Raw genomic sequence first — 24307 nt, forward strand, 5'->3', positions numbered from 1 at the left:
GGGGGGGGGGGGGGGGGGGGGAGGGGATCGACAATTTAGTATGCTTAAATTTAACTTGTACGAAAACTATCATATTCCTCTAGTTGAATTAATCAAAACGTTTTGGATGGCGACAAAAGTATTATTCTTTCAACATTTCCAAAAAACTAATGTTGTACATGTGTGTGACCATTGAAAAAAGATATAAGGAAAGATGTGTACCACCAATCAAATGAATCAGAGGAATTAAGGTAGAACAAAAATTATAATATTACGAACAAGCTGTGGCTTGAAACTTGAAAAGGCTGAGATTGTCGACAAGAAAAAAAAGCAGAGGCTGCGATTTTTACTCCCTATGTGTTTGATCTAATTATTAGTAGTTATGTAACTAATTACTATGTTCAACATCAGCAAGAAACAGTACTGCTGACCGACATATAAAATATTCCTCTGCATATTATCTTATTAAAATATATTTATTAACTTATAAAGAAATTAGAAATAGATTAATACTTTGAAATTGTTTTGTGGGTTTGTCAGATTACAACTTGAAATTGGTATGCAATTATTTTACTCATTTTCAAAATTAAAATATAATAATTTTGTGATGCAATAACAGAAGATTCTTTTGACAATACGTACTGTGATAGTATGATTTCATGACATTTATGAAAAACGTGGACTTATAATTATCCATACACCACACACGTACTCCAACCAAATTGTTAGATTGTAAAATGAAATTATCCGTAACTGTTATGGTGACGTGAAACCTTGTTGAGTGTAGGAAAACGTGAATAGATGTATCCTGGATTCGTGAGAACAAAAAACAACTAAAAAGTAAGTGACGGAGGGAGAGAACAAAGACTTTGAGGAGTGATTGATAGTGATAGGGTGCTCATGTGTCAAGTGGACAAACTGGTCAAAACTTGTCCACTTTGTATTTCTTAGGGAACCTTCTCATTTTTTGACCTTTTGATTTTCTTGGTGTCAGTCAGCTTATTACATGACGATCAGACGATGGGTCTATCTTATGGTCTTCTTTGATTTTTCTTGCACTTCAGTTCTATGCCATCCGGACTCTTGGTATTTATGTGATTTAATATTTTATAGTCGGATTCGGAAGCGATGCATCGACTGAGAGTAGAGACACACCCAAAATAATTCTATATAATTTCATTTTATGTTTGTATTACATTTTCAGAATATAATTCCGATCTCATTCTCTATAAAAATTTGAAATAACAAATATTATTGGCTAAGTTAACAAAATACAAGCAAAAGGAATGGAATATATATATATATATATATATATATATTCTACAAAAAAATTTCTGAATGTTTTTGTTTCTTTCTTTTGGTTGATGAATATATTATTAATTTCAGAAGACTAAAAGGGGAAAAGATACAGTTAGAGCTAAGCCCAGGCCTAGGCCCAGAAGTGTTCACCTAATAATATCTAAGCCTCAGTATTTATAATTATATACATATAAACCTAATTAAGAGGATTCCAATTGAGCCAATGATAACTAACTTACATACTAATTATAGAAATTAAACCAGTAAACCGACCGATAAATTTCTGAAAATACAAAGTTTCGTAAAACGGTCTGTAGAGCTTTTATTTTCCCCGTACTGTATCGGTGAAATATTCATTACTAACGTTTCTCTCCCAGTAAACTAATTAATTCACTATTCTGAAATAATAAGTTTCGTATAGTATTGATCATATATTCATATTAATATCTGCCGTAAACGAGTATCGGTGACATACTCATACAGAACTTCTTTATTATATCTCAACGTTACAAAAAGGAGGAAAAAGCCTCAGTATATAACCCTTCTTTTTTTTTTTTGGTATTGGTCATCATAAATAATACCTTGGAAAGTATAATCATAGTGTCTATATAATTTTATATATATATAAGGAGGTCTAACAATCATATTCGATATTCTTGAGTATTAATGTGAAATTAGTATATATGTTTGAATGGGGGGAAAGAAAGATACCATGTGAAACTCCAACACTGAAAAGTTAGTAAAAGAAATGTTCAAATTAGAGTTGTTATTAGAAGCCATAACCCTTGACATGTTCGTATAGGTTAAAATAGGCTTATGGATTTTATAATCTTTGTCCGTATCAGTTAATTGTAGGATAAGTCCAAGAGACTAATGTGGAACTGTTCTATAGTTGTTTTATTAAGGAAACTAAACAACGATTATCTATAATACCTTCCCTTGTTAACCACTTAACAAGTTATATATGAATGTTCACGTTAACAAGTTAACTAAGCAAGACCCGTCATCATTTATATACTGACCAGTTAAACGTGTATGTAATTTGCTTCCTGCCACTATTAGATGTTGGCATGTTGCCATCCGCGAAAATATTTTTTTCTTAAGTTTTTGTTTGTTTGTTGTTCGGATAGTTTAGTCAATTATCTTTTAAAAGTGTACATATATGATATATGTAAACTGTGAAATCATGTAGCTCTGTTGGATTTTCTTTCGTGTCTTAGTTGTTTCCGCAAATCTAGCAATAAGGAGACTTGTTCTCTATAGTTTACTTGGTCAAGTTTGTGTTTCCGTAAAACTAGTTAGTAGTTGAGTTAGTGGAGTCATGCTTTGCTTCAGTTATTTGTTTCAGCTTTTGTAAGTCTATAAAAGGCATTGAACGAGGATGAATAAGATCAGATCATTTAGTGTATATTGTGTTTTCATTGAGCTAAATCTTACATTTGGTATCAGAGCAAAACACATTTTCAAAAGTGATCTGAGAGAGGAAAAGAAAGAGAGATGAGTGAAGACAAAACACTTACGAAGATTCCACATTTCGATGGTCACTACGATCATTGGAGTGAGTTAATGGAAAATCTCTTGAGATCCAAGAGATTATGGAGCTTGATAGAAGAGGGTGTCGTCGAGCCAACAGCCGGTGTTGAGATAACCGCAGCGCAGCAGAAGAGTTTCAACGATCTGAAGACGAAGGATCACCAAGTCAAGCATTACCTATTCCAGGCGATTGATTGGGTAGTGTTTGAGCAGATCTTGGATCGCAGCATATCCAAGATTGTTTGGGAATCCATGAAGAGAAAGTTTGGGGGAAATGAGAGAGTGAAGCGATCCCTCCTCCAAACTTTAAGGAGAGAATTTGAGGTACTCGTCATGAAGAATGATGAGAGTATTGACGACTACTTCAAGAGAGTGATGAGTGTCTCCAACCAGATGAGGAGCAACGGTGAAGAAATGCCAGATTCGAAGATTGTTGAGAAGATTCTTTGAACCCTGACCGAGAAATTCACCTATGTAGTGGTGTCCATCGAAGAGTCTAAAGACACAGGAAGCATGGCGATCGATGAGCTGCAGAGTTCATTGTCTGTTCATGAGAAGAAGTTCAAGAAAACCACCTATGAAGAAGAAGTGCATGCTCTAAACGTCGGAGGAAGAGGACGGGAGCCTACAAAGGTCGAGGAAGAGGCAGGGGTCGTTCTTTCAACAAAGCCACCATCGAATGCTACACCTGCCACAAGCTTGGACATTTCTCTTATGAATGTCCAAATGCGAACCATGGAGCTCAGTTTGCAGAAATTGGTGAGAAAGATGAAGTCCTCCTCATGGCGTATGCAGAACTGCAAGGAACCAAAAGAGGAGACGTCTGGTTCGTGGATTCTGGATGCTCGAATCATATGTGTGGAGAGGGCAAGATGTTTTCAAGTTTGGACAGTGCTTTCAAACACAATGTCAAACTCGGAAATAATCACAAGCTGGTGGTTAGTGGGAAATGAGTTGTGAAGATAACGCTTAATGGAGTAAGCTATGTTATCAATGATGTGTACTATGTTTCGGAGCTGAAAAATAATTTGTTGAGTGTTGGACAACTTCAAGAGAAGGGTCTCGATGTTCTGTTCAAAGGAGGAGAAAAGAACACATGCAGCATTTTTCATCCCACAAGAGGAAAAATTGCAGAGTCAGTCATGAGTGCTAATCGAATGTTTATCCTGGTGGGAGAAACAAATGAGAAGACAAAGGAGGAGAGGTGTTCGCAGGTCAATATTGCAGACCAAGAAGAGCTATGACACCATCGGTATGGACATATTATTTACAAAGGTCTCTCAACCCTGCGTAACAAAGAGATGGTCATGGGGTTACCAAGCTTTGGAGGAACAAAGGTGACCTGCGAATCATGTGTCAAAGGCAAACACCATCAAACTTCCTTTCCAAAGCAGAGCAAGGGGAGAGCCACAGAAAAGCTGCAATTTGTCCACTCTGATCTATGCGGTCCAATAACTCCATCATCGAACAGCCAGAAGAGATACCTGATAAGCTTCATCGACGACTTCTCAAGGAAGACATGGATCTACTTTGTTCTTGAAAAATCAGAAGCTTTTCACCAATTCAAACTATTCAAGGCGTATGTGGAGAAACAGACACGAAGCTTCATCAAATGTCTGAGGACAGACAGACGAGGAAAGTACAACTCCATTGAGTTCAAAGAGTTCTATAAGGAACAAGGAATCAAACGCCAATTAACCACCGCGTACACTCCACAGCAGAACGGCGTTGCTGAGCGTAAGAACAGAACTCTCATGAATATGGTGAGGGCTGTGCTAATAGAGAAGGAAGTACCAAAAAGTTTCTGGCCAGATGCAGTTCAATGGGCAAATCATGTCCTAAATCGATCTCCTACCGTGATCGTGAAGGATATGACTCCAAAGGAAGCATGGAGTGGGAACAAGCCATCAGTGGAGCATTTCCGTATCTTTGGCTGCATTGGTTATGTACACATTCCAGATGTGAAAAGAACCAAGTTAGATGACAAGAGCGTGAAGTGCGTCATGATTGGGTACAATAGCGAGTCAAAAGCGTTCAAGATGTATGATCCGATAGAAAGGAAGACTCATATCAGTCGTGATGTGATATTCGAAGAAGATAAAAAATGGAGTTGGGATTCAAGTCTTTCTGCAGAACAGAACATAAAGCTCGAGTGGGAAGATGAGCATGAGTTCGATGAAATTGAAGAAGAAGAGGAAGAAGTGGAGGAAACAGGAGACAATAGTGATGGAGACCTTCACCCTCACCCTCCTCTACAAACTCATGCTCAGCCAAAAGATGCAACAGTGAGCAGAATAAGAAGACCACCGGTTTGGCACGCTGATTACACATTGGGGGAAGAGTTATCAGACACTGAAGAAGAGGCAAACATGGTGGAAGCAGGATCTGAGAAGGAGGAGATTGTAGCACTTATGGTGATCTCAGATCCGACTTCCTTCTAGAAAGCTGTCAAACACTCGAAGTGGAAAACCGCAATGGATGCAGAAATATGTTCGATTGAGAAGAATCTGACATGGTCTTTGGTGGAGCTTCCAGCTGCAGTCAAAGCGATTGGCGTAAAGTGGATCTACAAGACCAAACTTAATGAGCAAGGAGAGGTTGACAAATTCAAGGCTCGACTCGTGGTGAAGGGTTATGCACAAGAATATGGGGTTGACTACACGGAAGTCTTCGCACCTGTGGCTAGAATGGATACAGTGAGGATGATCATTGCTTTAGCTGCTCATCGAGGGTGGGAAATTCATCAGTTAGATGTCAAGTCTGCATTTTTACACGGAGAGTTGCAGGAAGACGTTTATGTGCAGCAACCTCAAGGCTATGAGCTCCATAAGGCTTTATACGGACTAAAACAAGCACCACGAGCTTGGTTTAGTCGTATAGAAGCTTATTTCATCAAAGCAGGCTTTGAGAGCAGCATCAACGAGCAAACTTTGTTCATCAAGCGCAAAGGAGGTAAAATACTCATTGTCAGTATTTATGTTGATGATTTGCTCTTTACGGGTGATGATGAAGAGTTGCTAGCTGAGTTTAAACAGTCTATGAAAAGGGAATCCGACATGACTGATTTAGGGAGAATGAGGTATTTTCTTGGCATAGAAGTAGTGCAACAGGATGATGGTATTTTTATTTGTCAAAAAGAAAGTATGCAGCGGAGGTCATCGAACGATTTGGAATGCAGAACTTCAATTCTGTGTGCAATCCAATTGTTCCTGGTCAGAGACTTTGCCGAGATGAAAGAGGTGTGAAGGTCGATTCAACACTCTACAAACAAATGGTGGGAAGCTTGATGTACTTAATGGCAACACGTCCTGATCTCATGTTTGTGGTGTGTCTCGTCAGTCGTTTCATGGCCAATCCCACACAGTTACACTTTGCTGCAGTAAAACGGATCATGCGATATCTGAAAGGCACCATGGAGTTTGGAATCTGGTACAAAAAGAAGGGTAGAACAGGGCTTGTTGGTTACACAGACAGTGATTATGCGGGAGACATAGATGATAGCAAGAGCACATCAGGGTATGTGTTCTTAATGGGAGGAGGAGCTGTAGCATGGTAGTCACGTAAGCAGCCTATCGTGACACTCTCCACTACCGAGGCAGAGTATGTTGCAGCATCAACTTCTGCTTGTCAAGCTGTGTGGATGGGAAGAATTCTGAAAGAGATTGGTTACGATCAAGAAGGAGAAATGGTGTTGTTGTGTGATAACACTTCAACCATCAAGTTGTCCAAGAATGCTGTGTTACACGGTAAATCGAAGCACATCAGGGTTCACTATCACTTTCTAAGGGATTTGGTTAAAGAAGGAGTCATTAAACTGAAATACTGCAGAACTGAGGAGCAGCTCGCTGATATCATGACTAAGCCTATGAGGATGGCAATGTTTCAGAGGATCAGAGAAGCGTTTGGAATGCGTGTTTTGAACTGACTCTTTGAGAAGGTTCAGTTAAAAGGAGAGTTTGTTGGATTGTCTTTCGTGTCTTAGTTGTTTCCACAAATCTAGCAATAAGGAGACTTGTTCTCTATAGTTTACTTGGTCAAGTTTGTGTTTCCGTAAAACTAGTTACTAGTTGAGTTAGTGGAGTCATGCTTTGCTTCAGTTATTTGTTTCAGCTTTTGTAAGACATTGAACGAGGATGAATAAGATCAGATCATTCAATCCATATTGTGTTTTCATTGAGCTAAATCTTACAAGCTCACCCTAAAATCTAACACGGCTTAATGTCTTCATATATAGATTTAATATTAAACCCTAAATTCATAAAGAAAGAATTGTTAACTACATTCTTAGTTTATATTCTTACATCAGAAATTAAGAATGAACATAATCTAAGATTCTAATAAAATACTGATTAACATTTGACATTAGTAAAAGCAGTTAAATATAGCGTATACGAGATCGATGATGCCGACGCACAGATATATACATACATATCTCTAACTGGATGAAAAATCTAACGCTCAAGTCAATAAACATATAGTTTGTGTAATGACTTTCATAAGTGTTTTTTTAATGACATTGATTAAAGAAAATTGTAAAACATATATATATATATATATGTCATCGATCGACCGCTCTTTATACGTGTGTATCTGGATGTGTTTTGGGATACATTGTCTATTAAGACATCGCTCCATCTGTTTACATTCGTATATTTTGGATGTATTCTAATATTTACAGTGTGTTTTATTTTGATTAATAAACTCATAAATTTTAGTGTTTTTTATAAGGAAAATTTGCGTATATATCTACACTGTCGGCTATATATATATATATATATTAGTATTCCATAAAAGTTAAAATGTAAACGCCAAAATGAATTTAAAACATATAAGAACCAATCATCGCGAGACAATAACCACATAGCTTATCTTTACACATTTTGTCGGCTAGAAAAAGTCGGCTTTGACTTTAAATTTTAGAAAGACCAATTATCACGTTGTATATCAGTATATTTAACCTTTCTCATGATATCTTGTGATGGTTTTATCAAATTTGCATCTCTTCGCAGATCGAAATTACACTCCCTCGTTTATATTTCTCTCGATATATATCGTATACAAATGAATAGAAAATACTTGGATCGTCGATCATACTCATGGTCCGGATCACAAGCAAGACCATACATATGCGATTTTTGCGAGAGAGGTTTCTCCAACGCACAAGCTTTAGGAGGGCACATGAACATCCACAGAAAAGACAGGGCAAAACTTCGACAAGCGAACCTGAAAGAAGAAGATACTGAAGAAGCCACCACTTCGACAATTCAGTTAGAGCAAGAGCTTATTGAGTTACCGTTCTTCGTTGATACGGTCCGTCGACCAACAACAAAAGAAGAAGATGATAAAAGCGATAACTGTGTAGGAGATGAAGAAAGGAACAAAACGAGGATACTTGAAACGGCTTTATCTCAAAGTGCAGAAGTGATAGATCTTGAGCTCCGGCTAGGATTAGATCCTTATAAGAAATCAACAAGTACGTAAATGTTTGAATAATTTAATCACCAAGTATGTAATTATGTGAATAATTTCGTTTGATTAGCTAGGTATTGATTTGTTAATATTACACAAAAACTAACATTTATTATGTAAATATATGTTGGTTACTGATTGCGATGAGTTTATAATCATTTATTGGTGACCATCATTGTTTATTTACCACATACGCCTAACTGGTATAATTAGGGTTCAATCATATTTTATTGTGAATTTTATGAAACATGAAACAAACAAACAAAAAACTATGCGCCCTATAGTGATTTTAATTAGAAAATAAAAATAAAAAATAGAAAGAACTAAAGGTTATCAAAGAAAAACGACGGAAATATAAAAATTATAGTTGCCATATTGATTGGTTACCATAATTAATAACTAAAAATAGAGATTTTTTTTTTTTTAAGGTTCTACTAGATAAAATTAAGGGGGAGGTATTGGTTTAGGATTTAGAAAGAATTTGAATGAATTTATGTTTTTGCTGATTGTTAGAATCATAGAAAATTGAAAGTTAAAAATGAAGGATTCCAAGAGATTGTTTAGGAAGTTTTTTAAAATCTTGATGATTTTTTTTTCTAATCTTGTAAAATCTTTCTATTTGATGAAAAAGTTTTCATGACTTTTGTTATGAAGAAAATGATATAAAATCCTAAACCAATAACATAAAATTTGAATTCATTAACAATCCAAGATTCTTTTGTTTTACTTGAATAACATAAAACTTTTAATGACTTTATAAAACTCTTAATCCAATAACACTAGATTTATCAAGATTTTAGATAACTTTTTACAAATCCACAACCAATAACACCAAATTTTTAAAGAGTTTTTAAAAGTCTTGATTGAATAACAACATATTTTACCTAACTTTTAAAGTCATTAAAATTCTTTCTAAATCCTAAACCAATACCTCCCCCTAACCCATTGATTTTATCTAGTTCCCACCCATCTCCTCTTTTTTTTTTTCGGTGTTGAATCTCTCTATCCAATCCCATCCTCCCGCCTCACATTGATTTGAAATCACAAATCAAACTTTAACGACGAAAAAACACAGAGACATTATATGTATATGAGAACATAGGGATAGCATGAGTATACATTTTTTTTTTTTTTTTTTGCATTAGCATGAGTATACATATATGAGAGCTATACTTATGTGATGATTTCATCGTTTAGCTAGCTGTTTCAAATGATCTTGTAATTATTATGAACGTAACCGATAATAGACAAAAAGAAGAAAAAAAAAGCCATGATGATGTACAATTATATTGTGTTTGAACTGTGAGTATGCGAAGTGCGGTTAAATTATACTATTTGAGTAAAGTAATTGGTAAAAAATGCATGAAAATTTCGTTATTGCTTTGGAAACAAGCTACAGTCCATTTCAAGATAACTAAGGTAACAAAAAAAAAAAAAGTCCACGAGAAAACAAATATTTAAGTTGAGATATGCATGGACATGGTCCTTGCATTTGAATAACATCTATCTCTACCTTAGGTTTGTATTTGATCGCACTATTACGTACAAAAATAATAAAGAGGTCAATATACGGCACACAAATCTTTTTTTTTTAAAAACTAAGTTTGTTTTCATAAGTCCACACACTTCACATTAAGAAAGCTTCCAAATAATAATTGGTCAGTTGGGATGTCTTCCTCATATTTCTTATGCAAATTTGGTTTAATATACGCTTAATGTCTTTATAAACCAAGGTTTCGTAGTCAAATTATATATTGAACTCCAATCTCTTTTTAAAAAAGAAACTAATGAAATTTGTAACCACGCGTCCATTAGTGGAGAAAAAGGCTGCTTCAAAATTTGAGGATGTTCTTTTTTTGCTTCCAGAAACTTCTCCACATTTTTCGTATTAAAAAAAAATAATAATACACGCGGTCACGATTATGCCACGTGGTATTAACATGACGTGGCATCCGAGGTGGCACAACCTAAGAACCCGTAATTGATTCTCCCCACACCTTCATTATTTCTGTTTCTAGTGAGTCAACTCGTTCTCTCTTGTTTCTCCGTTTCATAGACTCTCTCTGTTACTTTACTCCTCATTTTGCCAAACGCGATTTATTCGTGAAAGTGAAACGCAGATCACTAGATTTTGTCGCTAAAAGGTTTTGTTTTTGGATTTGGGTGCGTGTGTTTTATATGGTGGTGATTGTGGATTTGGAAGAATCTGTGCAATGAATGGAAACAGTAGAGGAAATGTTCAGATTGGGGAATGTAAGGAGACTGTAGTCTACATGTCCGGTTACTTACCAGGAGCTTCTCCCGAGAAATCCCCTATTCTCTCTCCTGTTCCCGTGCGTTTACCTGCTGCTGTTCACGGTGGAGATTCGTGGAAAGATGTTTGTGGCGGCGGTTGTGGATTCGCTATGGCTATTTCAGGTTTTGATTTACTGATTTCTGAATTCGATCTATCCGAAACTTAATTCGTGTCCAGCAAAAAGATCATAGCTTTTGGGTTTTTTTTTTTGGGATTTTTACTGGTTTTGTATGTTTGGTGGGTTTTATTAGAGAAGGGGAAGCTTATAACTTGGGGTTCTACTGATGATGAAGGACAGAGCTATGTCGCTTCTGGAAAGCATGGGGTAAAGCTCTTTTTTTTCTCAAAATTATGGAACCTTATCATCTCTTCATCTTTTCTTTTTGTTACGAAATTGATTTCGATTTTTGTCTTTTCTTGGTTACGATTGGTTAAGGAAACTCCAGAGCCGTTTCCTCTTCCCACGGAGGCTCCAGTCGTTCAGGCTTCTTCAGGATGGGCACATTGTGCGGTTGTTACAGGTAATTTGACTAGCCTTTACTTCTCTACTTTGACTTCTTTAAGCTATAATATTTAGGGATGGTTAACTTAAACATGAAATGGAGTAATGACACTGGTAACTCTTTTCCTATTTTACTGATGACCTGTGTGTTGGTGGTGTGTACAGAGGCTGGTGAAGCATTTACTTGGGGTTGGAAGGAATGCATTCCATCAAAGGATCCTGTTAGAAAGCAGCAGAGTGGCTCGAATGAGCAAGGTGAGATCGGTTGGGATATCTTTGGTTTTCAGTTGTGTTATTTGTTTACTGTTGATGGATATGGTATGTTTTCGAATTTTCATAGTGAGTCCATCATCACAAGGTTCAAATGCAGCAAGTGGTATGACACTGCAGAATGAGAATCGGAAGGGAGGGGAGGAGTTAGTGAAGCGGAGGCGGGTTTCAACTGCCAAAGATGAAGCCGAATGCCTTTCACTTGGAGAGGACTTCTTTGCTATCACACCTTCACTTGTGAGTGTTGGCCTTGGAGTGAGGATCACCAGTGTTGCTACTGGTGGTCGGCATACTCTTGCGTTGTCAGGTGAAGTTGAATAATACAAATCCGAGATGAAGCTGCTACCTTGTAGTTTGAAGATTCATTTGAGGATGATCATGTTTTTGCGGAAGTTTCAGATATAGGACAGATTTGGGGTTGGGGATATGGAGGCGAAGGGCAATTAGGATTGGGTTCCCGGATTAAAATGGTCTCCTCTCCTCATCTAATACCTTGCTTTGAATCACCCGGATCTGGAAAAGAAAGATCTTTCATATTGCATCAAGGAATAACAACCACGTCTACTCAAGTTACAAGAGAACCTGGTCGGCACATAAAGGCTATTTCTTGTGGAGGTCGTCATAGCGTGGCAATTACAGGTCCATTTTCTTTTCTGAGTGTTTCCTCTGTACATTACTGATCAAACTCATGTGCAATGAAAGAATAGGAGGTTACGTTGCAGTATGTATTTCTAAAGTTGGAAAACTTTGTGATAGTGTGATATTGATTGCTCGTCCTTCCTAGTTGCAGATACTGGAGGGTTAATAACTTTTGGATGGGGACTCTATGGACAGGTGAATGTTATACAGCGTAGCAATATTTGTCTCATTATCTAGTTGACTAAGCTTTTGACTTTAACTGCATTCGGTATAGCCTCTCCATGTGCTCATGCTAACCCAACAATTTTTTGCATTTAGTGTGGCCATGGAAACACAAATGATCAGTTAAGGCCCATGGCTGTTTCATCAGTGCAGAGTGTTCGGATGGAAAGCGTAGCAGCTGGATTGTGGCACACTATTTGCATCTCTAGTGATGGTAAAGTGTATGCCTTTGGTGGAAACCAATTTGGTCAACTGGGAACTGGCACTGATCATGCTGAGGTGACATCTCTTGTAATCCAAAGTTTGTAAACCAATTCTGGAAGTTTTCTGCAGTGCATGAACTGAAACATTTGGTATTACTGAAAGATTGTATCATCTGTCTTGTGATGTAGATGATACCGAGATTGCTGGATGGCCAGAATTTGGAGGGTAAACATGCCAAAACAGTTAGTTGCGGCGCGCGGCATAGTGCGGTTTTGGCAGGTATGGTTACTAAATGTTAATTGCAGAAAGGGACCTCTCCGAACCGAACTGAGCCCTAGCAATTTGTTTTCAGTTTTTTAACGAGAAGATACTAAAGAGCCCTAGCTTGTGAGATGCTGCAACTTGTATTCAGGTCTCCTTTTGAATTGTTTTCAGTATTAATTTGTGGTCTCTCTTTAAGTTTTTCAAGAGAGAAAAAGTCATAACCTCGTTTTGAAACATGGAACATGTTCGTGGAACATGTAGATTGCCCTTTCTGATTCGAGTTCAACTTTGTGATGGAGGTACTAACTACTAAGTGTGTTCTCGATTTTGCTGATTCCCACTGTATTTTTTGTTTCTGCAGAGGATGGTCGGTTGCTATGTTGGGGATGGAACAAATACGGGCAGGTACGAAGTTGTTCTGTTTTGCTTTGCTAACCGGTTATGTCTCAGTATCACTGTATTTGTACAAAAAGTATCTCATTTGCATCCCTCTTGTTACTCAACAGCTGGGTCTAGGGGACACGATTGACCGGAACATTCCTACTCAAGTCCAGCTGGATGGCTGCAGACTGAGGAAAGTGGCGTGTGGATGGTGGCATACATTGCTACTAGCAGACTCACCCACTTGAGGTTTCCCAACCAGGCACCAGATCCTCATATTACATTTTCGTGTTTTCGCCACTTTAGGTGCCTATAGGTTTGACAGAAGCTGTACATACAGGCTTTTTGCTATATGTACTTTCTTCTTCAGTCTTTCCCTGTCTTCATGTTTTCCTTAGGGAGAGGGCTTTGACTTTGTATTGTGTAACATGGGGAAATGGCAGAACACTAGAATAAAATACTGATTGGTATGAAAGGATCTTTAGGTTTCTTTAGATTTGGTGTAAAAACGATTGGATTTTTAGATTGGTAAAGAACAATAAGTCAGTGTCCTGCTTTGTACAGTCTTAGTCACAGCACTTCACTTGTATCAGGAATCAGAAAAAGGCGTGCAATCAGTGTTAGTCGTGACTACAGTTTTTTTAAGAGTTGGGAGGATAACTCATCTACTAGTTACAAATTTACAATCAACCACGCAATGAAACTAGTTTAATTAGGTTTAATAAACTGCCGAGTTGAAAAGGATGATTGGGAAATCTTTAGTATATTCCATGACAAGCGTAGATCCACGGTCAAATATATAAATATACGTCGAATCACAGCTAACTTGTGACTAAAATTTTAAAAAATAACAGTCGTGTACTTCCATTAAGTTTTTTATATGAGTTAAACAATGAAACAACTAGGGAAACCGAAACAAGTGTCACTATAAGTGCAGTATAATAATGTTGTAATTGCTGTATAATACGTTGGAAGGCACAAGGCTTAACATGGACGCACTAGCAAACGTCAGTAAGATAGATGCTAATTGGCTAGCTTAACATGGATGTACAAGCAAAAGTCAGTAAGATTACTAATTTTTTGGCGAGTAAAGATCATTTAATTATATTTTTTGCTTTTTAACGAGACATCTCTTCTTATTTTGCTACCTTATTTAGAGCTATTTAAGGATTATTAATATAGTACATACAAATACTATATACTAGCTAGTATTTAAGAGATTGTTGCGTTTTCTAAAAAGTTAACTCAACTGAGAATGGATTGACGTAGAGTGGATAGGTGATATCTAAGATCTGTCGTAAATTTACTGTTTTTCTTTAAACAAAGCAAATTAATTTTAATTTCATCTCTGTATAAATAATTTATTTTGACTACTCATAATATGAATTACAGTCGAATGCCTTATCTGAGGAGGAATGGTTTGTGAAAAACGTATCCTTAGCAGAAAGACTCTTCACCCACGATCAGTCCGAAGTTTCGGGAAACCAGATTTGTAGTGCAAATATAAAAATAGTAAAATCACCAAAAAAAAAACAGAAGAATGAATATTTTACGTTAAATGTTACTAATAAACTATATGCTTGGGTTTATTGGCACTGTAACACATTATAACAGGCCAGTTGGCTACTGCACTTACAATCATAAAGAAATATATATTCCTCGGATACACCAAAGTTTTGTTTTGGTCAAGGATTTTTTTTTTTTTTTTTTTTTTTTTTNCACCGGTCAAGGATTATATCATTCAATTATTGTAGTAGTGAATATATATATTTTGGAGAGAAATAACCCCCAAAAAGGTGAATAAAAAATATTTCTAAAATTTATAGGTAAACTTTTTTTTACTCACCGCAAGAGCTGCTGCTCAGGTTAATTCCGACGTTGTAATACACTCGTATTTGGAAAATCATATATATTTCCAAACTATATATTCCACCAAAATGTGTAGAATAAATGGAACGTATGGTGCACGCAATTAAGAAAAAACATCTTCCACATGTGTTCCCCTTGTTAACGAAGTAAAAATATTCAGAATTTTGGGTCAATTCAAAATATCAAAACACAGCTTTTAATGTACCCCCTGATGCAATCGGGAACATTAAAACTATCTACTTGACAAAAACAATACCATTATTTTATAAAAGATGAAAACGGGAATCATAGTACACATGCAGCTAATATATCACACACACCCTGAGAAAGCACCTGCCCATAATAAAACAAAAAAAATGGAGCTCCCATGGCTATCTCTCATCACCCTCACTCTTACTTTACTTCTTTCCTTCTCTTCTTCTACTGTAAAAGCTTTCAAACGATGCCCTAACTGCGGGTCCACTCAAGTCCCGTACCCGCTAAGTACAGGACTAGATTGTGGCGATCCAGATTACAAGATCCGGTGCGATGAACGCGGTTCTCTATGGTTCGATACGCTCAACGGATCAACCAATCCGATCAAAACAATTGACCCGTTAGGCCAACGGTTCGTGCTCCGTCCACCAGGGTTCGAGCCAAACAGATGTGTATCAGTCGATATCAAGTACCACGGTATTCAGCTAGACCCGAACCTTCCTTTCAACGTTAGTAGTAGTAACACGGTCATAATCATGAATTGTACAAAAGATGGTCTAGATTCGTACAGCTCTCAAGGGTTTAACTGCTCAGACAATAGCTTGTGCCACAAGTTTCTCAACCAGAATCTCGAAGCACGAAGCAAGTGCCGAGGCGTGTCTTCGTGCTGCTGGTATAAAACCGGTGCATCTGTTAATACTTATAAAGTTTACAGAGCTAGGACAGATATGTGTTCGGCTTATCAGAGTTTTATGAATCTGGATCTGCTGATGCCGGTTAGTAAATGGGGTGAACCGGCCGTTGAGATACTATGGGAAACTCCGAGAGAACCGGTTTGTAAGATTCAGGGAGATTGCAAAGATTTGGTGAACTCGGTTTGTTTAGGCGATTCTTCGAATTTAGGACAGAAGAGATGTTTCTGCAAGAAAGGGTTTCGATGGAACTCGGTCAACGCTGTATGTGAAGGTCCGGTCCGGTTCTGTGATTTTGACTTCGACTTTGTTTTTGAGATTTGATTATTTTCTTTAACTAAATGAAAAATCTGTTATTTGTATTTTTAAGTTAACCGGTGTTCTAAGGGAAAGAAATGCAAAAGATGGAGCAATTTACCTTTAATCGGAGGTAAGTATCATTAAAACCGAATGGTTAAACCGGGTTGATTATTTGGATATAGGGCGGTACGGTTCGATGTTAGACTGATTAGTTCGGTTATTGAACAGGTTTAACCGGAGGTGTGGGAGCTTTATTGATCGCCGGATTCGTAATGAAGATGATCATCTCAAAGCAGAATCGGATAACCGCCGGAAGCCAATCGTGGGCGAGCGTAAGGAAACTACACCGTCACTTATTGACTACAAACAGTACCGGACTCGACCGAATCTTCACCGGCAAAGAAATCGTCAAATCAACAAACAATTTCGCCCAATCGAACCTCCTAGGATTCGGCGGATTCGGCGAAGTTTTCAAAGGAAACCTCGACGAAGGCACCACCGTAGCCGTGAAACGAGCTAAGCTAGGGAACGAGAAGAGCATATACCAGATCGTCAACGAGGTTCAGATCCTTTGCCAAGTTAGCCATAAGAATCTAGTGAAGCTTCTCGGATGCTGCATTGAATTAGATATGCCGATACTAGTTTACGAGTTTGTCCCTAACGGAACTTTGTACGAACACATCTACTGCGGCGGAGGAGGAGGAGGAGTATATGATCCTTTACCGTGGCGGCGACGTCTTATGATCGCTCATCAGACGGCTCAAGGACTTGCTTATCTCCACTCATCAGCTACACCGCCGATTTATCACAGAGATGTTAAATCGAGTAATATATTACTAGATGAGAATCTTGATGTTAAGGTTGCTGATTTCGGATTATCAAGATTAGGTTTGAGTGATGTGAGTCACGTTACTACCTGTGCGCAAGGAACCTTAGGGTATTTAGATCCAGAGTACTATCTTAACTTCCAGTTGACGGATAAGAGCGACGTTTATAGCTTCGGGGTTGTGTTGTTCGAGTTGTTGACTTGTAAGAAGGCGATCGATTTCAATAGAGACGAGGAAGATGTGAATTTGGTTGTGTTTGTTAGGAAAGTTTTGAAGGAAGGGAGATTGATGGATGTGATTGATCCTGTGATCGGTAAAGGAGCGACGGGGATGGAGATTGAGTCGATGAAGGAGCTTGGAGTTTTGGCGGAGCGGTGTGTGAAGGAGACTAGACAATGTCGACCAACCATGAATGTTGTAGTGAAGGAGATCGAGAGCATTTTACACGGAATTTGAAAGTTTGTGAAGTAAAACGACGTTTTGTTGTGTCGTATAAGGATTCTGTAAATAAATAATAATTTCACTAGTGAGAATATACATGTCTCGTCTATGAATGTATTTGTTTTCAAAAGATGTAGTAGTTGGCAATTGGAAGAAAGTTTTGTAAAACGGATCAAAGATTTACACTCATCAAGTTTTGATTACTACTTTTATAGTGCTCAATGCCTCAATGTATATAACAAGGTTTATGAGTCTTCGATAAGTAAGGTGTGGTGTGGTGTGGTGGTTAAGAGTTAAAAGAGAGATATATATCTATGTAGCAATAGTTTGATTTCAAGAAACACTGATGGATTCGATTTGAAACACTGATCTCAAAACTACAAAGATGTTCTCAACATTCCAAGAAGAAAAAAAACACAAAGGTGGGGTTTGTTTTCGAAACTAAACAGAAGCTAAGATCCAGAATGTGACATGAGAAGAAACAGCGATTTGGATCCAAGTGACGAAGGAAAGGGCTACAGCTACTTCATACCTAAGACATGGATATTGGCTCTGAGTATTGCAATACTTGATATCTTTCTCATACAAGACTACAACTCCTGCTGATGAACATGCAGCTGCAAGAGATAACATTGCAGTCACCTGCAAAACAAGAAAAAACATTTCAGTTTCCTTCAAACAAGATCATATCAAGAATTTAGTGTAACAAACCCACAGAAATGTGGTGCATACCCAATCACCAACGACGAATAAGCTAACCAAGATTGGGTTTTGGAGATCTTTTTTGCCCCTGAGAGCATAAACATCAAGACAAGCTAACCCAAAGCTCCACAGCAACTGAAGACCCATTGATGCAATCAAGTAGCTAAAAAAACAAACCCAAAATCCATACAACATCAACAAGACTTCACAACTCAAAAACATTGCAGAGATTTTCTATTATCATACTTGTTAAATCCGCCAAATCCGACATCTAAGCGAACAAAACAAGCTTAAAGACAGAAAGACAAAAACAAACACTTCACCAAAAAGCAGTGTGAACAGAGAACTGTTTCGCAGAGACCATAACTCCGATTGAAGCCGCAGCAGAAGCACATTGTCCGATTCTCAGTAACAGACCACACAAAGTTCCCGGACCTCCGAAAAGCTTCTTCATTTCAATCAACAACGATTCCAATATCTCTTTCCCAAAACCCAGAAATTTTTTCTGATAAAATCAGAGAGGACAAAGAGGAACAAAAAAAAAACCCTAGTTTTCGCAATTGGAAAAAGGCTACATTTGCTTCAGGAGGGATTTTGGCGGGGAAAAGCAGAGGAACTCCATAGATAGCTAAGTTGAAAGAAGAAGAGAACGCTGGAAGAGGATGAGATTTTTGAGTCACCTACCTACTAATAGAATTTCCCAAAACGGCTTAGATTCGATATTAAGCTTCTTCCTTCTTTCTTTTCTCCCTTTGACATTTTTTTGTTGCTTTTAGTGGCGGACAGATTTTTTTTTTTGTTGAGTTAAATATGGAAACTTTTATATTAACTTTTTATTAGTTGGTTTTTAAGTAACTATACTTGGTTTTCTACTTTTTAAGTAATTTTATTAAAACAATTTAATTCTACTGTCTGAAAATAATTTCATTTTTGTGTTTTGGAAATGTGTATAAAATACGGAATATTCAGACTTTTTAGGTGCGACACAAGTCTTTTTTGTTTATTTGATTAAAAACATACATATTTGAAAACATCCATAGGCCCACACCAAACTAATGAGTTAACTATTTTTTATGATCAATGTATGGGCCTTTATGGCCCAAAGTAAATTTGGACGTGAAACCTGATTTTCTGAATTAGGTCAAATATAAATACTACTAATATCACACCTCTCTCGAGATTACGGCTCCTTGTACTCACTCATTTTTAGGGTTTCCAGAGATCGGCAGATTTTGACATTCGCACAATCATGACGACTCAGATCAGCAAGAAGAGGAAGGTTTGAATTCTGATTTCATTTTATTTTTTTTGTTTACATTTCGATAGATTTATCTCGCTGCATCGTTGTTGGAACTGTTTTGAGTAACTCTGTTGAGATTTTCATTTGTAGTTTGTAGCCGACGGTGTCTTCTACGCTGAATTGAACGAGGTTCTCACCAGAGAGCTTGCAGAGGATGGTTACTCTGGTGTTGAGGTTAGGGTTACTCCTATGAGGACTGAGATTATCATCAGGGCCACACGTACCCAGAACGTTCTCGGTATGTTGAAACTGTTCTTCATTTTTGGAAATTAGAAATCTTTTGGAGACTTGTGTGTGTCGAGATCTGATTTAGGATAGTTATTTGGATACAGGTGAGAAGGGGAGGAGAATTAGGGAATTGACATCACTTGTCCAGAAGAGATTCAAATTCCCACAAGACAGTGTTGAGCTTTATGCTGAGAAGGTGACTAACAGAGGTCTCTGTGCCATTGCTCAGGCTGAGTCTTTGCGTTACAAGCTTCTCGGTGGTCTTGCTGTTCGTAGGTATGACATTTTTGTATATTTTTTTCGTTGGATACTTCATTTGAGAAATTGGTTTTGGCAACTTACTACTAGCTCGTTTATTCATTCACCGAACTACTATTAGTTATATGTTTAGTATAGAGTAGTTGTAATATATGTCTGTCATATACAGAATGGTATTGAATAATTGTATACACTGAACACGCCTCAGACGTAAGGTTTCAACTAGGTTGTAAGTGTACATGGAATTTCAAAGTTACTTAATGTTCTCATACAAAGATGTTAATGTTTGCAATGATATTATGTTGTACAGGGCTTGCTACGGTGTGTTGAGGTTTGTTATGGAGAGTGGAGCTAAGGGATGCGAGGTGATTGTAAGTGGAAAGCTCCGTGCTGCACGTGCTAAGTCGATGAAGTTCAAGGATGGTTACATGGTTTCATCTGGTCAACCAACTAAGGAGTACATTGACTCTGCAGTAAGACATGTTCTGCTCAGACAGGTAAATATCCTTCGGAGATGTTCTTTAGTGTGTTAGTAATTCAGCAATGTGTGTCTAATATCTAAGTCTGGTTAAACCGCAATGTGTAGGGTGTGTTGGGAATCAAGGTGAAGGTTATGCTTGATTGGGACCCTAAGGGCATTAACGGACCAAAGACACCATTGCCTGATGTTGTGATCATTCATGCTCCTAAGGATGAAGATACCAGCTACCCACCTGCTCAGGTTTCTGCTCCGGCTGGTCTTGTTCCTGAACCCCCACTTACAGCCGTAGATTACCCTGCAATGGCCTAGAAGAATCCCTTTCTTTACTAGTCGATGTGATTTTGTTTTCAACTGTTCTTCCTCTTTTGACAGTTTGTAGCTTCTCGTATCTTCGAATCAGACACGTTCCCTCCACCAAATCTTTATCTAAAGTTATCTCAATTTCCCAGTGTTGGAAAAAACTTCATAAATCATATTCTCTATTATTTCTTATTCTTACGAAAATTTTCAGAATATTATTCGAATATATATTGTATTTAAATTGGTGAAATTGAACATGTAACGTGGCGTTTGGATCATCCACGTGTTCGAAATCTAGCCGTCTAGAAATAATAACGCCGACGAGTTTCCCGCTCTGTCGACTCTTCTTCCTCCGCCTTATTGTAAATACTAAATAGGGAAACGAGAGAGAGATCTAAATCGCACTCTTAAAGCTCTAACAATGGCGGACGAACTCGGATTCTTCCAACTCAACACCGGATCAAAGATCCCATCTGTCGGTCTCGGAACATGGCAAGCTGCTCCTGGCGTCGTTGGAGACGCTGTCGCCGCCGCTGTGAAGGTTCGTACGTGATTTTCCGTCTCATGTCACTCATACTTAGATGTTCAAGGTTTGATTTCAGATCTTAACAGCATCGTTTTCTTTTCTTTTTTTTTTTGCAGATTGGGTATCAGCATATTGATTGTGCTTCAAGATATGGCAATGAAATTGAGGTTAAATTCACCGATCTGATTTTTTTTTTTTTTTTTTATCTGCTAAACCTTGCATCTCTGGCAAATTTAGTATGTATTGGCGTTTTTAGGTTCTTCATTATCTTCTTGCCTGTTTGAATTAGACGGCATCTGAATCTTGTCTACCTCATGTTTCCACACATTTTGTATCATCTCTTTTTTGTTCTTCTTTTGGCGTAGCTTGATGCTCTTTAGTAGAACAGTTGGTATGATCGTTCTTATTGGATTTAGTATGTTATCCTGTTTTTTTGGGAATGACAATTGGCACACATTGTTTTGTTTATCTTCTTCTTAACTAGCTTTAGATTTTGAAGGGTTGATGGTGTTATTTGTTATATAAACTGTTGTTAAGTTCATTTGATATGTACATTCTACTTTCGCTGTGGAGATAATGAAAACTTTTTCCACCTGCAGATTGGGAAAGTGCTGAAGAATTTGTTTGAAGATGGCGTAGTGAAGCGTGAGAAGCTGTTCATCACTTCAAAAATCTGGTATTTTGTCCATAACATTTCATGTTTTCTTACGCATTTTCAGTTTCCCTCGCGTCTGCTTAGCATTTCTCTAATCTCTTATAACCTACAAATTATGCCATGACAGGCTGACTGATCTCGACCCTCCGGATGTACAGGATGCATTGAACAGAACTCTACAGGATCTCCAGCTTGATTATGTTGATTTGTATCTCGTAAGCATGACACCTTTGAACATATGCTAATTTTATTATCTTAACAGTTTTCATGATGTGTTTCTTGCTTAGCCTTGATTTGTTCTTACAGAACTAGTTGGATCTTTGGATTTGAAACTCTAGTAAAGCTTTTACTTGTATTTTGATTGGTTTCATTTGATATCTTTTCTCAAGATGCACTGGCCTGTTAGATTGAAGAAAGGCACTGTTGAGTTTAAGCCTGAGAACATTATGCCTATTGATATTCCTAGCACATGGAAAGCAATGGAAGCACTGTATGATTCAGGCAAGGCACGAGTCATTGGCGTAAGTAACTTCTCTACAAAGAAACTCTCAGATCTCGTGGAGGCTGCTCGTATTCCTCCCGCTGTAAACCAGGTGGAATGTCATCCTTCATGGCAACAACATAAGTTACATGAGTTCTGCAAGTCCAAAGGGATTCACCTATCAGTAAGTTTGAAGACACTAACATGTCCAAATCATTATAGGAATCATAATTTTATGCTTATAGTCTTATACACTTCGTGAATTCCGATTGTTGCAGGGATATTCGCCACTGGGTTCTCCTGGAACAACGTGGGTGAAAGCCGATGTTTTAAAGAGTCCGGTCCTGGAAATGGTTGCGAAAGAACTAGGAAAGTCTCCTGCACAAACCGCGCTTCGATGGGGACTTCAAATGGGTCATAGTGTGCTTCCCAAAAGCACAAATGAAGTAAGAATCAGAGAAAATTTTGATGTATTGGGATGGTCAATCCCAAAAGAAATGTTTGACAAGTTCTCTAAGATAGAGCAGGTAAGTAGAACTATAAACCACACACATTCCTGCAAATTTAGAATCTCTATGAGAGTCTAAACTTAAATTTTTTGTTGGCGTTGTTGCCATATAAATCTGCAGGCTAGGTTAGTTCAAGGCACGTCGTTTGTACATGAGACGTTGAGTCCATACAAGACACTTGAAGAGCTTTGGGATGGTGAGATATGATGAAACCAAGACGTCTTTTGTTTGAATTTTAAAGATTTAACCATTTTTCGTTTGAAGATGGAGAAAACTATGTTCCACTGTTTTATACTTTAATCGAGGGAAATAATGTGTAACCGATTCAACTTTTTCAATAACAGTTTCTCAAGTACACCAGACAAATCACTAAGCATTGTGGTCTATGATAATCATAAACAAAAATTAGACTCTAATAAGAATTTGATTCCATTGGCCTCAAAAGCTTAATAATAAATATCTTTCATAAACCATAGAAAAATCCAAAAACATGAATTCGCAAGCAGAGAAACGAACGAAGCCACATTGCTAATATTAAATGGAAACCTCAAAAAAAAAAGCAAACAAAGAGGTCGAGATTCTTTGATTTTGTGTCTTCATTGTTGTTTAGCTTCGACCTTCTTCTTCTGCCAGAGCCTGTCCACGCCACTGTCTGCGTCTCCCTGCAGATTCAATTAAAAAATAAAACACAATCAATGATCTTTGTTATCACAACTGTGGGAAGATTAATTCAAGCAATTTGAAGTAATCCAACCAACCTGAGCTCGGACAAATCCGCAGAGAGCAAAAGTGGTGAATTGGCCGGTGTAAACACCATCAGCATCAAGGTGACCAATGTTAAGCTGAACAGAAGCATGATCCTTTGATGTGATCAATCTGTTTGTTGCCGAGCTGAATTTTTTTTAAAAAAAAAAAAAAAAAAAACGAATCAGCTTAGTACTTAATTAAGATAATTTAGCTTAAACTATAGTATTAATCAAACGTCGAGAACAAAGAAACCTGATAATACCATTTTCTTGGAACGTAGAGCTCTGTGACCTGACCTTCTTCGTTCTGCATTTTTACAGATTTGGCTTGAACACAAAAAGGATCTGAGCAGGTTAAACAAACACAAAAAAAAAAATCAATCAGATTAGCAATAGAACAAATGATTCATAAAAGATTAATCCATAAGATATCAATGGAAGAAGGAGAGACTAAGACTCTTTAAGGATAAATTCTCACCTGTGATGAAGAAGAAGAAGTATCTGAGATCAGTTGGCGGCGACGAAGATGAAACAAAATGGTCGGTTTATTTTATTTATAGTAGAGAGCTCTTAGGGTTTGCTTTTATCGCAATGACCACTATACCCCTTTATTATGTTTTGTTCAAAAACCGATCCAATTAGAGCGGGTTTTAAATTTAAATCGAACCGAACTACCAAAGGTTTTAAACCAGAATTAGACCGACGCTTGTTCTTTGTAAACATGTTGATTTGGTTATAA

The 24307-nt window shown here is 37.5% G+C and overlaps 7 protein-coding genes across 7 annotated transcripts; 5 read left to right on the top strand and 2 right to left on the bottom strand.

The window, feature by feature from the left end:
- On the top strand, positions 7835 to 8335 carry LOC104791649 (transcriptional regulator TAC1-like). Its single transcript, XM_010517584.1, has one exon. The coding sequence runs from the start codon at positions 7873 to 7875 to the stop codon at positions 8290 to 8292; it is 420 nt and encodes a 139-aa protein (XP_010515886.1). The 5' UTR covers positions 7835 to 7872; the 3' UTR covers positions 8293 to 8335.
- Positions 10291 to 13621, top strand: LOC104791650 (ultraviolet-B receptor UVR8-like). The gene is made up of 12 exons (XM_019246794.1): positions 10291 to 10698; positions 10828 to 10901; positions 11013 to 11097; positions 11244 to 11333; positions 11419 to 11655; positions 11748 to 11987; positions 12139 to 12182; positions 12306 to 12488; positions 12602 to 12692; positions 12766 to 12825; positions 13039 to 13082; positions 13184 to 13621. Exons 1-10 carry the CDS (start codon positions 10494 to 10496, stop codon positions 12771 to 12773), a joined length of 1257 nt encoding a protein of 418 aa, XP_019102339.1. The 5' UTR covers positions 10291 to 10493; the 3' UTR covers positions 12774 to 12825; positions 13039 to 13082; positions 13184 to 13621.
- On the top strand, positions 15239 to 17554 carry LOC104791651 (wall-associated receptor kinase-like 15). The gene is made up of 3 exons (XM_010517586.2): positions 15239 to 16088; positions 16185 to 16244; positions 16343 to 17554. The coding sequence occupies exons 1-3, from the start codon at positions 15284 to 15286 to the stop codon at positions 17395 to 17397; spliced, it is 1920 nt and encodes a 639-aa protein (XP_010515888.2). The 5' UTR covers positions 15239 to 15283; the 3' UTR covers positions 17398 to 17554.
- On the bottom strand, positions 17674 to 18871 carry LOC104791652 (CASP-like protein 5B2). Its single transcript, XM_010517587.2, has 3 exons — positions 18408 to 18871; positions 18115 to 18247; positions 17674 to 18024 (listed from the first exon to the last, which is right to left on the bottom strand). Exons 1-3 carry the CDS (start codon positions 18536 to 18538, stop codon positions 17824 to 17826), a joined length of 465 nt encoding a protein of 154 aa, XP_010515889.1. The 5' UTR covers positions 18539 to 18871; the 3' UTR covers positions 17674 to 17823.
- Positions 19248 to 20821, top strand: LOC104791653 (40S ribosomal protein S3-2-like). Its single transcript, XM_010517588.2, has 5 exons — positions 19248 to 19363; positions 19475 to 19622; positions 19717 to 19888; positions 20181 to 20367; positions 20457 to 20821. The coding sequence occupies exons 1-5, from the start codon at positions 19334 to 19336 to the stop codon at positions 20658 to 20660; spliced, it is 741 nt and encodes a 246-aa protein (XP_010515890.1). The 5' UTR covers positions 19248 to 19333; the 3' UTR covers positions 20661 to 20821.
- On the top strand, positions 20933 to 23381 carry LOC104791655 (aldo-keto reductase family 4 member C11). The gene is made up of 7 exons (XM_010517591.2): positions 20933 to 21192; positions 21294 to 21344; positions 21777 to 21853; positions 21960 to 22047; positions 22222 to 22497; positions 22592 to 22840; positions 22943 to 23381. Exons 1-7 carry the CDS (start codon positions 21073 to 21075, stop codon positions 23027 to 23029), a joined length of 948 nt encoding a protein of 315 aa, XP_010515893.1. The 5' UTR covers positions 20933 to 21072; the 3' UTR covers positions 23030 to 23381.
- LOC109124742 (40S ribosomal protein S21-2-like) lies at positions 23239 to 24141 on the bottom strand. The gene is made up of 4 exons (XM_010517590.2): positions 24047 to 24141; positions 23832 to 23913; positions 23581 to 23713; positions 23239 to 23484 (listed from the first exon to the last, which is right to left on the bottom strand). Exons 2-4 carry the CDS (start codon positions 23879 to 23881, stop codon positions 23419 to 23421), a joined length of 249 nt encoding a protein of 82 aa, XP_010515892.1. The 5' UTR covers positions 23882 to 23913; positions 24047 to 24141; the 3' UTR covers positions 23239 to 23418.

This window comes from Camelina sativa, chromosome 6, assembly GCF_000633955.1.
Source record: "Camelina sativa cultivar DH55 chromosome 6, Cs, whole genome shotgun sequence".
Classification (NCBI taxonomy): Eukaryota; Viridiplantae; Streptophyta; class Magnoliopsida; order Brassicales; family Brassicaceae; genus Camelina; species Camelina sativa.

What these genes read in the sequence shown, in the direction of transcription:
- LOC104791649 (XM_010517584.1), top strand. Translation starts at nt 7,873, where the DNA reads ATGAATAGAAAATACTTGGATCGTCGATCATACTCATGGTCCGGATCA.
- LOC104791650 (XM_019246794.1), top strand. Translation starts at nt 10,494, where the DNA reads ATGAATGGAAACAGTAGAGGAAATGTTCAGATTGGGGAATGTAAGGAG. An exon ending in TCGCTTCTGGAAAGCATGGG is followed by an intron (nt 10,902 to 11,012) that starts GTAAAGCTCTTT and finishes CGATTGGTTAAG; the next exon opens with GAAACTCCAGAGCCGTTTCC. An exon ending in GATGGGGACTCTATGGACAG is followed by an intron (nt 12,183 to 12,305) that starts GTGAATGTTATA and finishes TTTTGCATTTAG; the next exon opens with TGTGGCCATGGAAACACAAA.
- LOC104791651 (XM_010517586.2), top strand. Translation starts at nt 15,284, where the DNA reads ATGGAGCTCCCATGGCTATCTCTCATCACCCTCACTCTTACTTTACTT. An exon ending in GGTCAACGCTGTATGTGAAG is followed by an intron (nt 16,089 to 16,184) that starts GTCCGGTCCGGT and finishes TGTATTTTTAAG; the next exon opens with TTAACCGGTGTTCTAAGGGA. An exon ending in CAATTTACCTTTAATCGGAG is followed by an intron (nt 16,245 to 16,342) that starts GTAAGTATCATT and finishes GTTATTGAACAG; the next exon opens with GTTTAACCGGAGGTGTGGGA.
- LOC104791652 (XM_010517587.2), bottom strand. Translation starts at nt 18,538, where the DNA reads ATGAAGAAGCTTTTCGGAGGTCCGGGAACTTTGTGTGGTCTGTTACTG. An exon ending in TCTGTTCACACTGCTTTTTG is followed by an intron (nt 18,248 to 18,407) that starts GTGAAGTGTTTG and finishes TTGTTTTTTTAG; the next exon opens with CTACTTGATTGCATCAATGG. An exon ending in TATTCGTCGTTGGTGATTGG is followed by an intron (nt 18,025 to 18,114) that starts GTATGCACCACA and finishes CTTGTTTTGCAG; the next exon opens with GTGACTGCAATGTTATCTCT.
- LOC104791653 (XM_010517588.2), top strand. Translation starts at nt 19,334, where the DNA reads ATGACGACTCAGATCAGCAAGAAGAGGAAG. An exon ending in ACGTACCCAGAACGTTCTCG is followed by an intron (nt 19,623 to 19,716) that starts GTATGTTGAAAC and finishes ATTTGGATACAG; the next exon opens with GTGAGAAGGGGAGGAGAATT. An exon ending in GGTGGTCTTGCTGTTCGTAG is followed by an intron (nt 19,889 to 20,180) that starts GTATGACATTTT and finishes TATGTTGTACAG; the next exon opens with GGCTTGCTACGGTGTGTTGA.
- LOC104791655 (XM_010517591.2), top strand. Translation starts at nt 21,073, where the DNA reads ATGGCGGACGAACTCGGATTCTTCCAACTCAACACCGGATCAAAGATC. An exon ending in CTGTCGCCGCCGCTGTGAAG is followed by an intron (nt 21,193 to 21,293) that starts GTTCGTACGTGA and finishes TTTTTTTTGCAG; the next exon opens with ATTGGGTATCAGCATATTGA. An exon ending in CCAAAGGGATTCACCTATCA is followed by an intron (nt 22,498 to 22,591) that starts GTAAGTTTGAAG and finishes CGATTGTTGCAG; the next exon opens with GGATATTCGCCACTGGGTTC.
- LOC109124742 (XM_010517590.2), bottom strand. Translation starts at nt 23,881, where the DNA reads ATGCAGAACGAAGAAGGTCAGGTCACAGAGCTCTACGTTCCAAGAAAA. An exon ending in CTCTACGTTCCAAGAAAATG is followed by an intron (nt 23,714 to 23,831) that starts GTATTATCAGGT and finishes AAAAAAATTCAG; the next exon opens with CTCGGCAACAAACAGATTGA. An exon ending in GCGGATTTGTCCGAGCTCAG is followed by an intron (nt 23,485 to 23,580) that starts GTTGGTTGGATT and finishes TTGAATCTGCAG; the next exon opens with GGAGACGCAGACAGTGGCGT.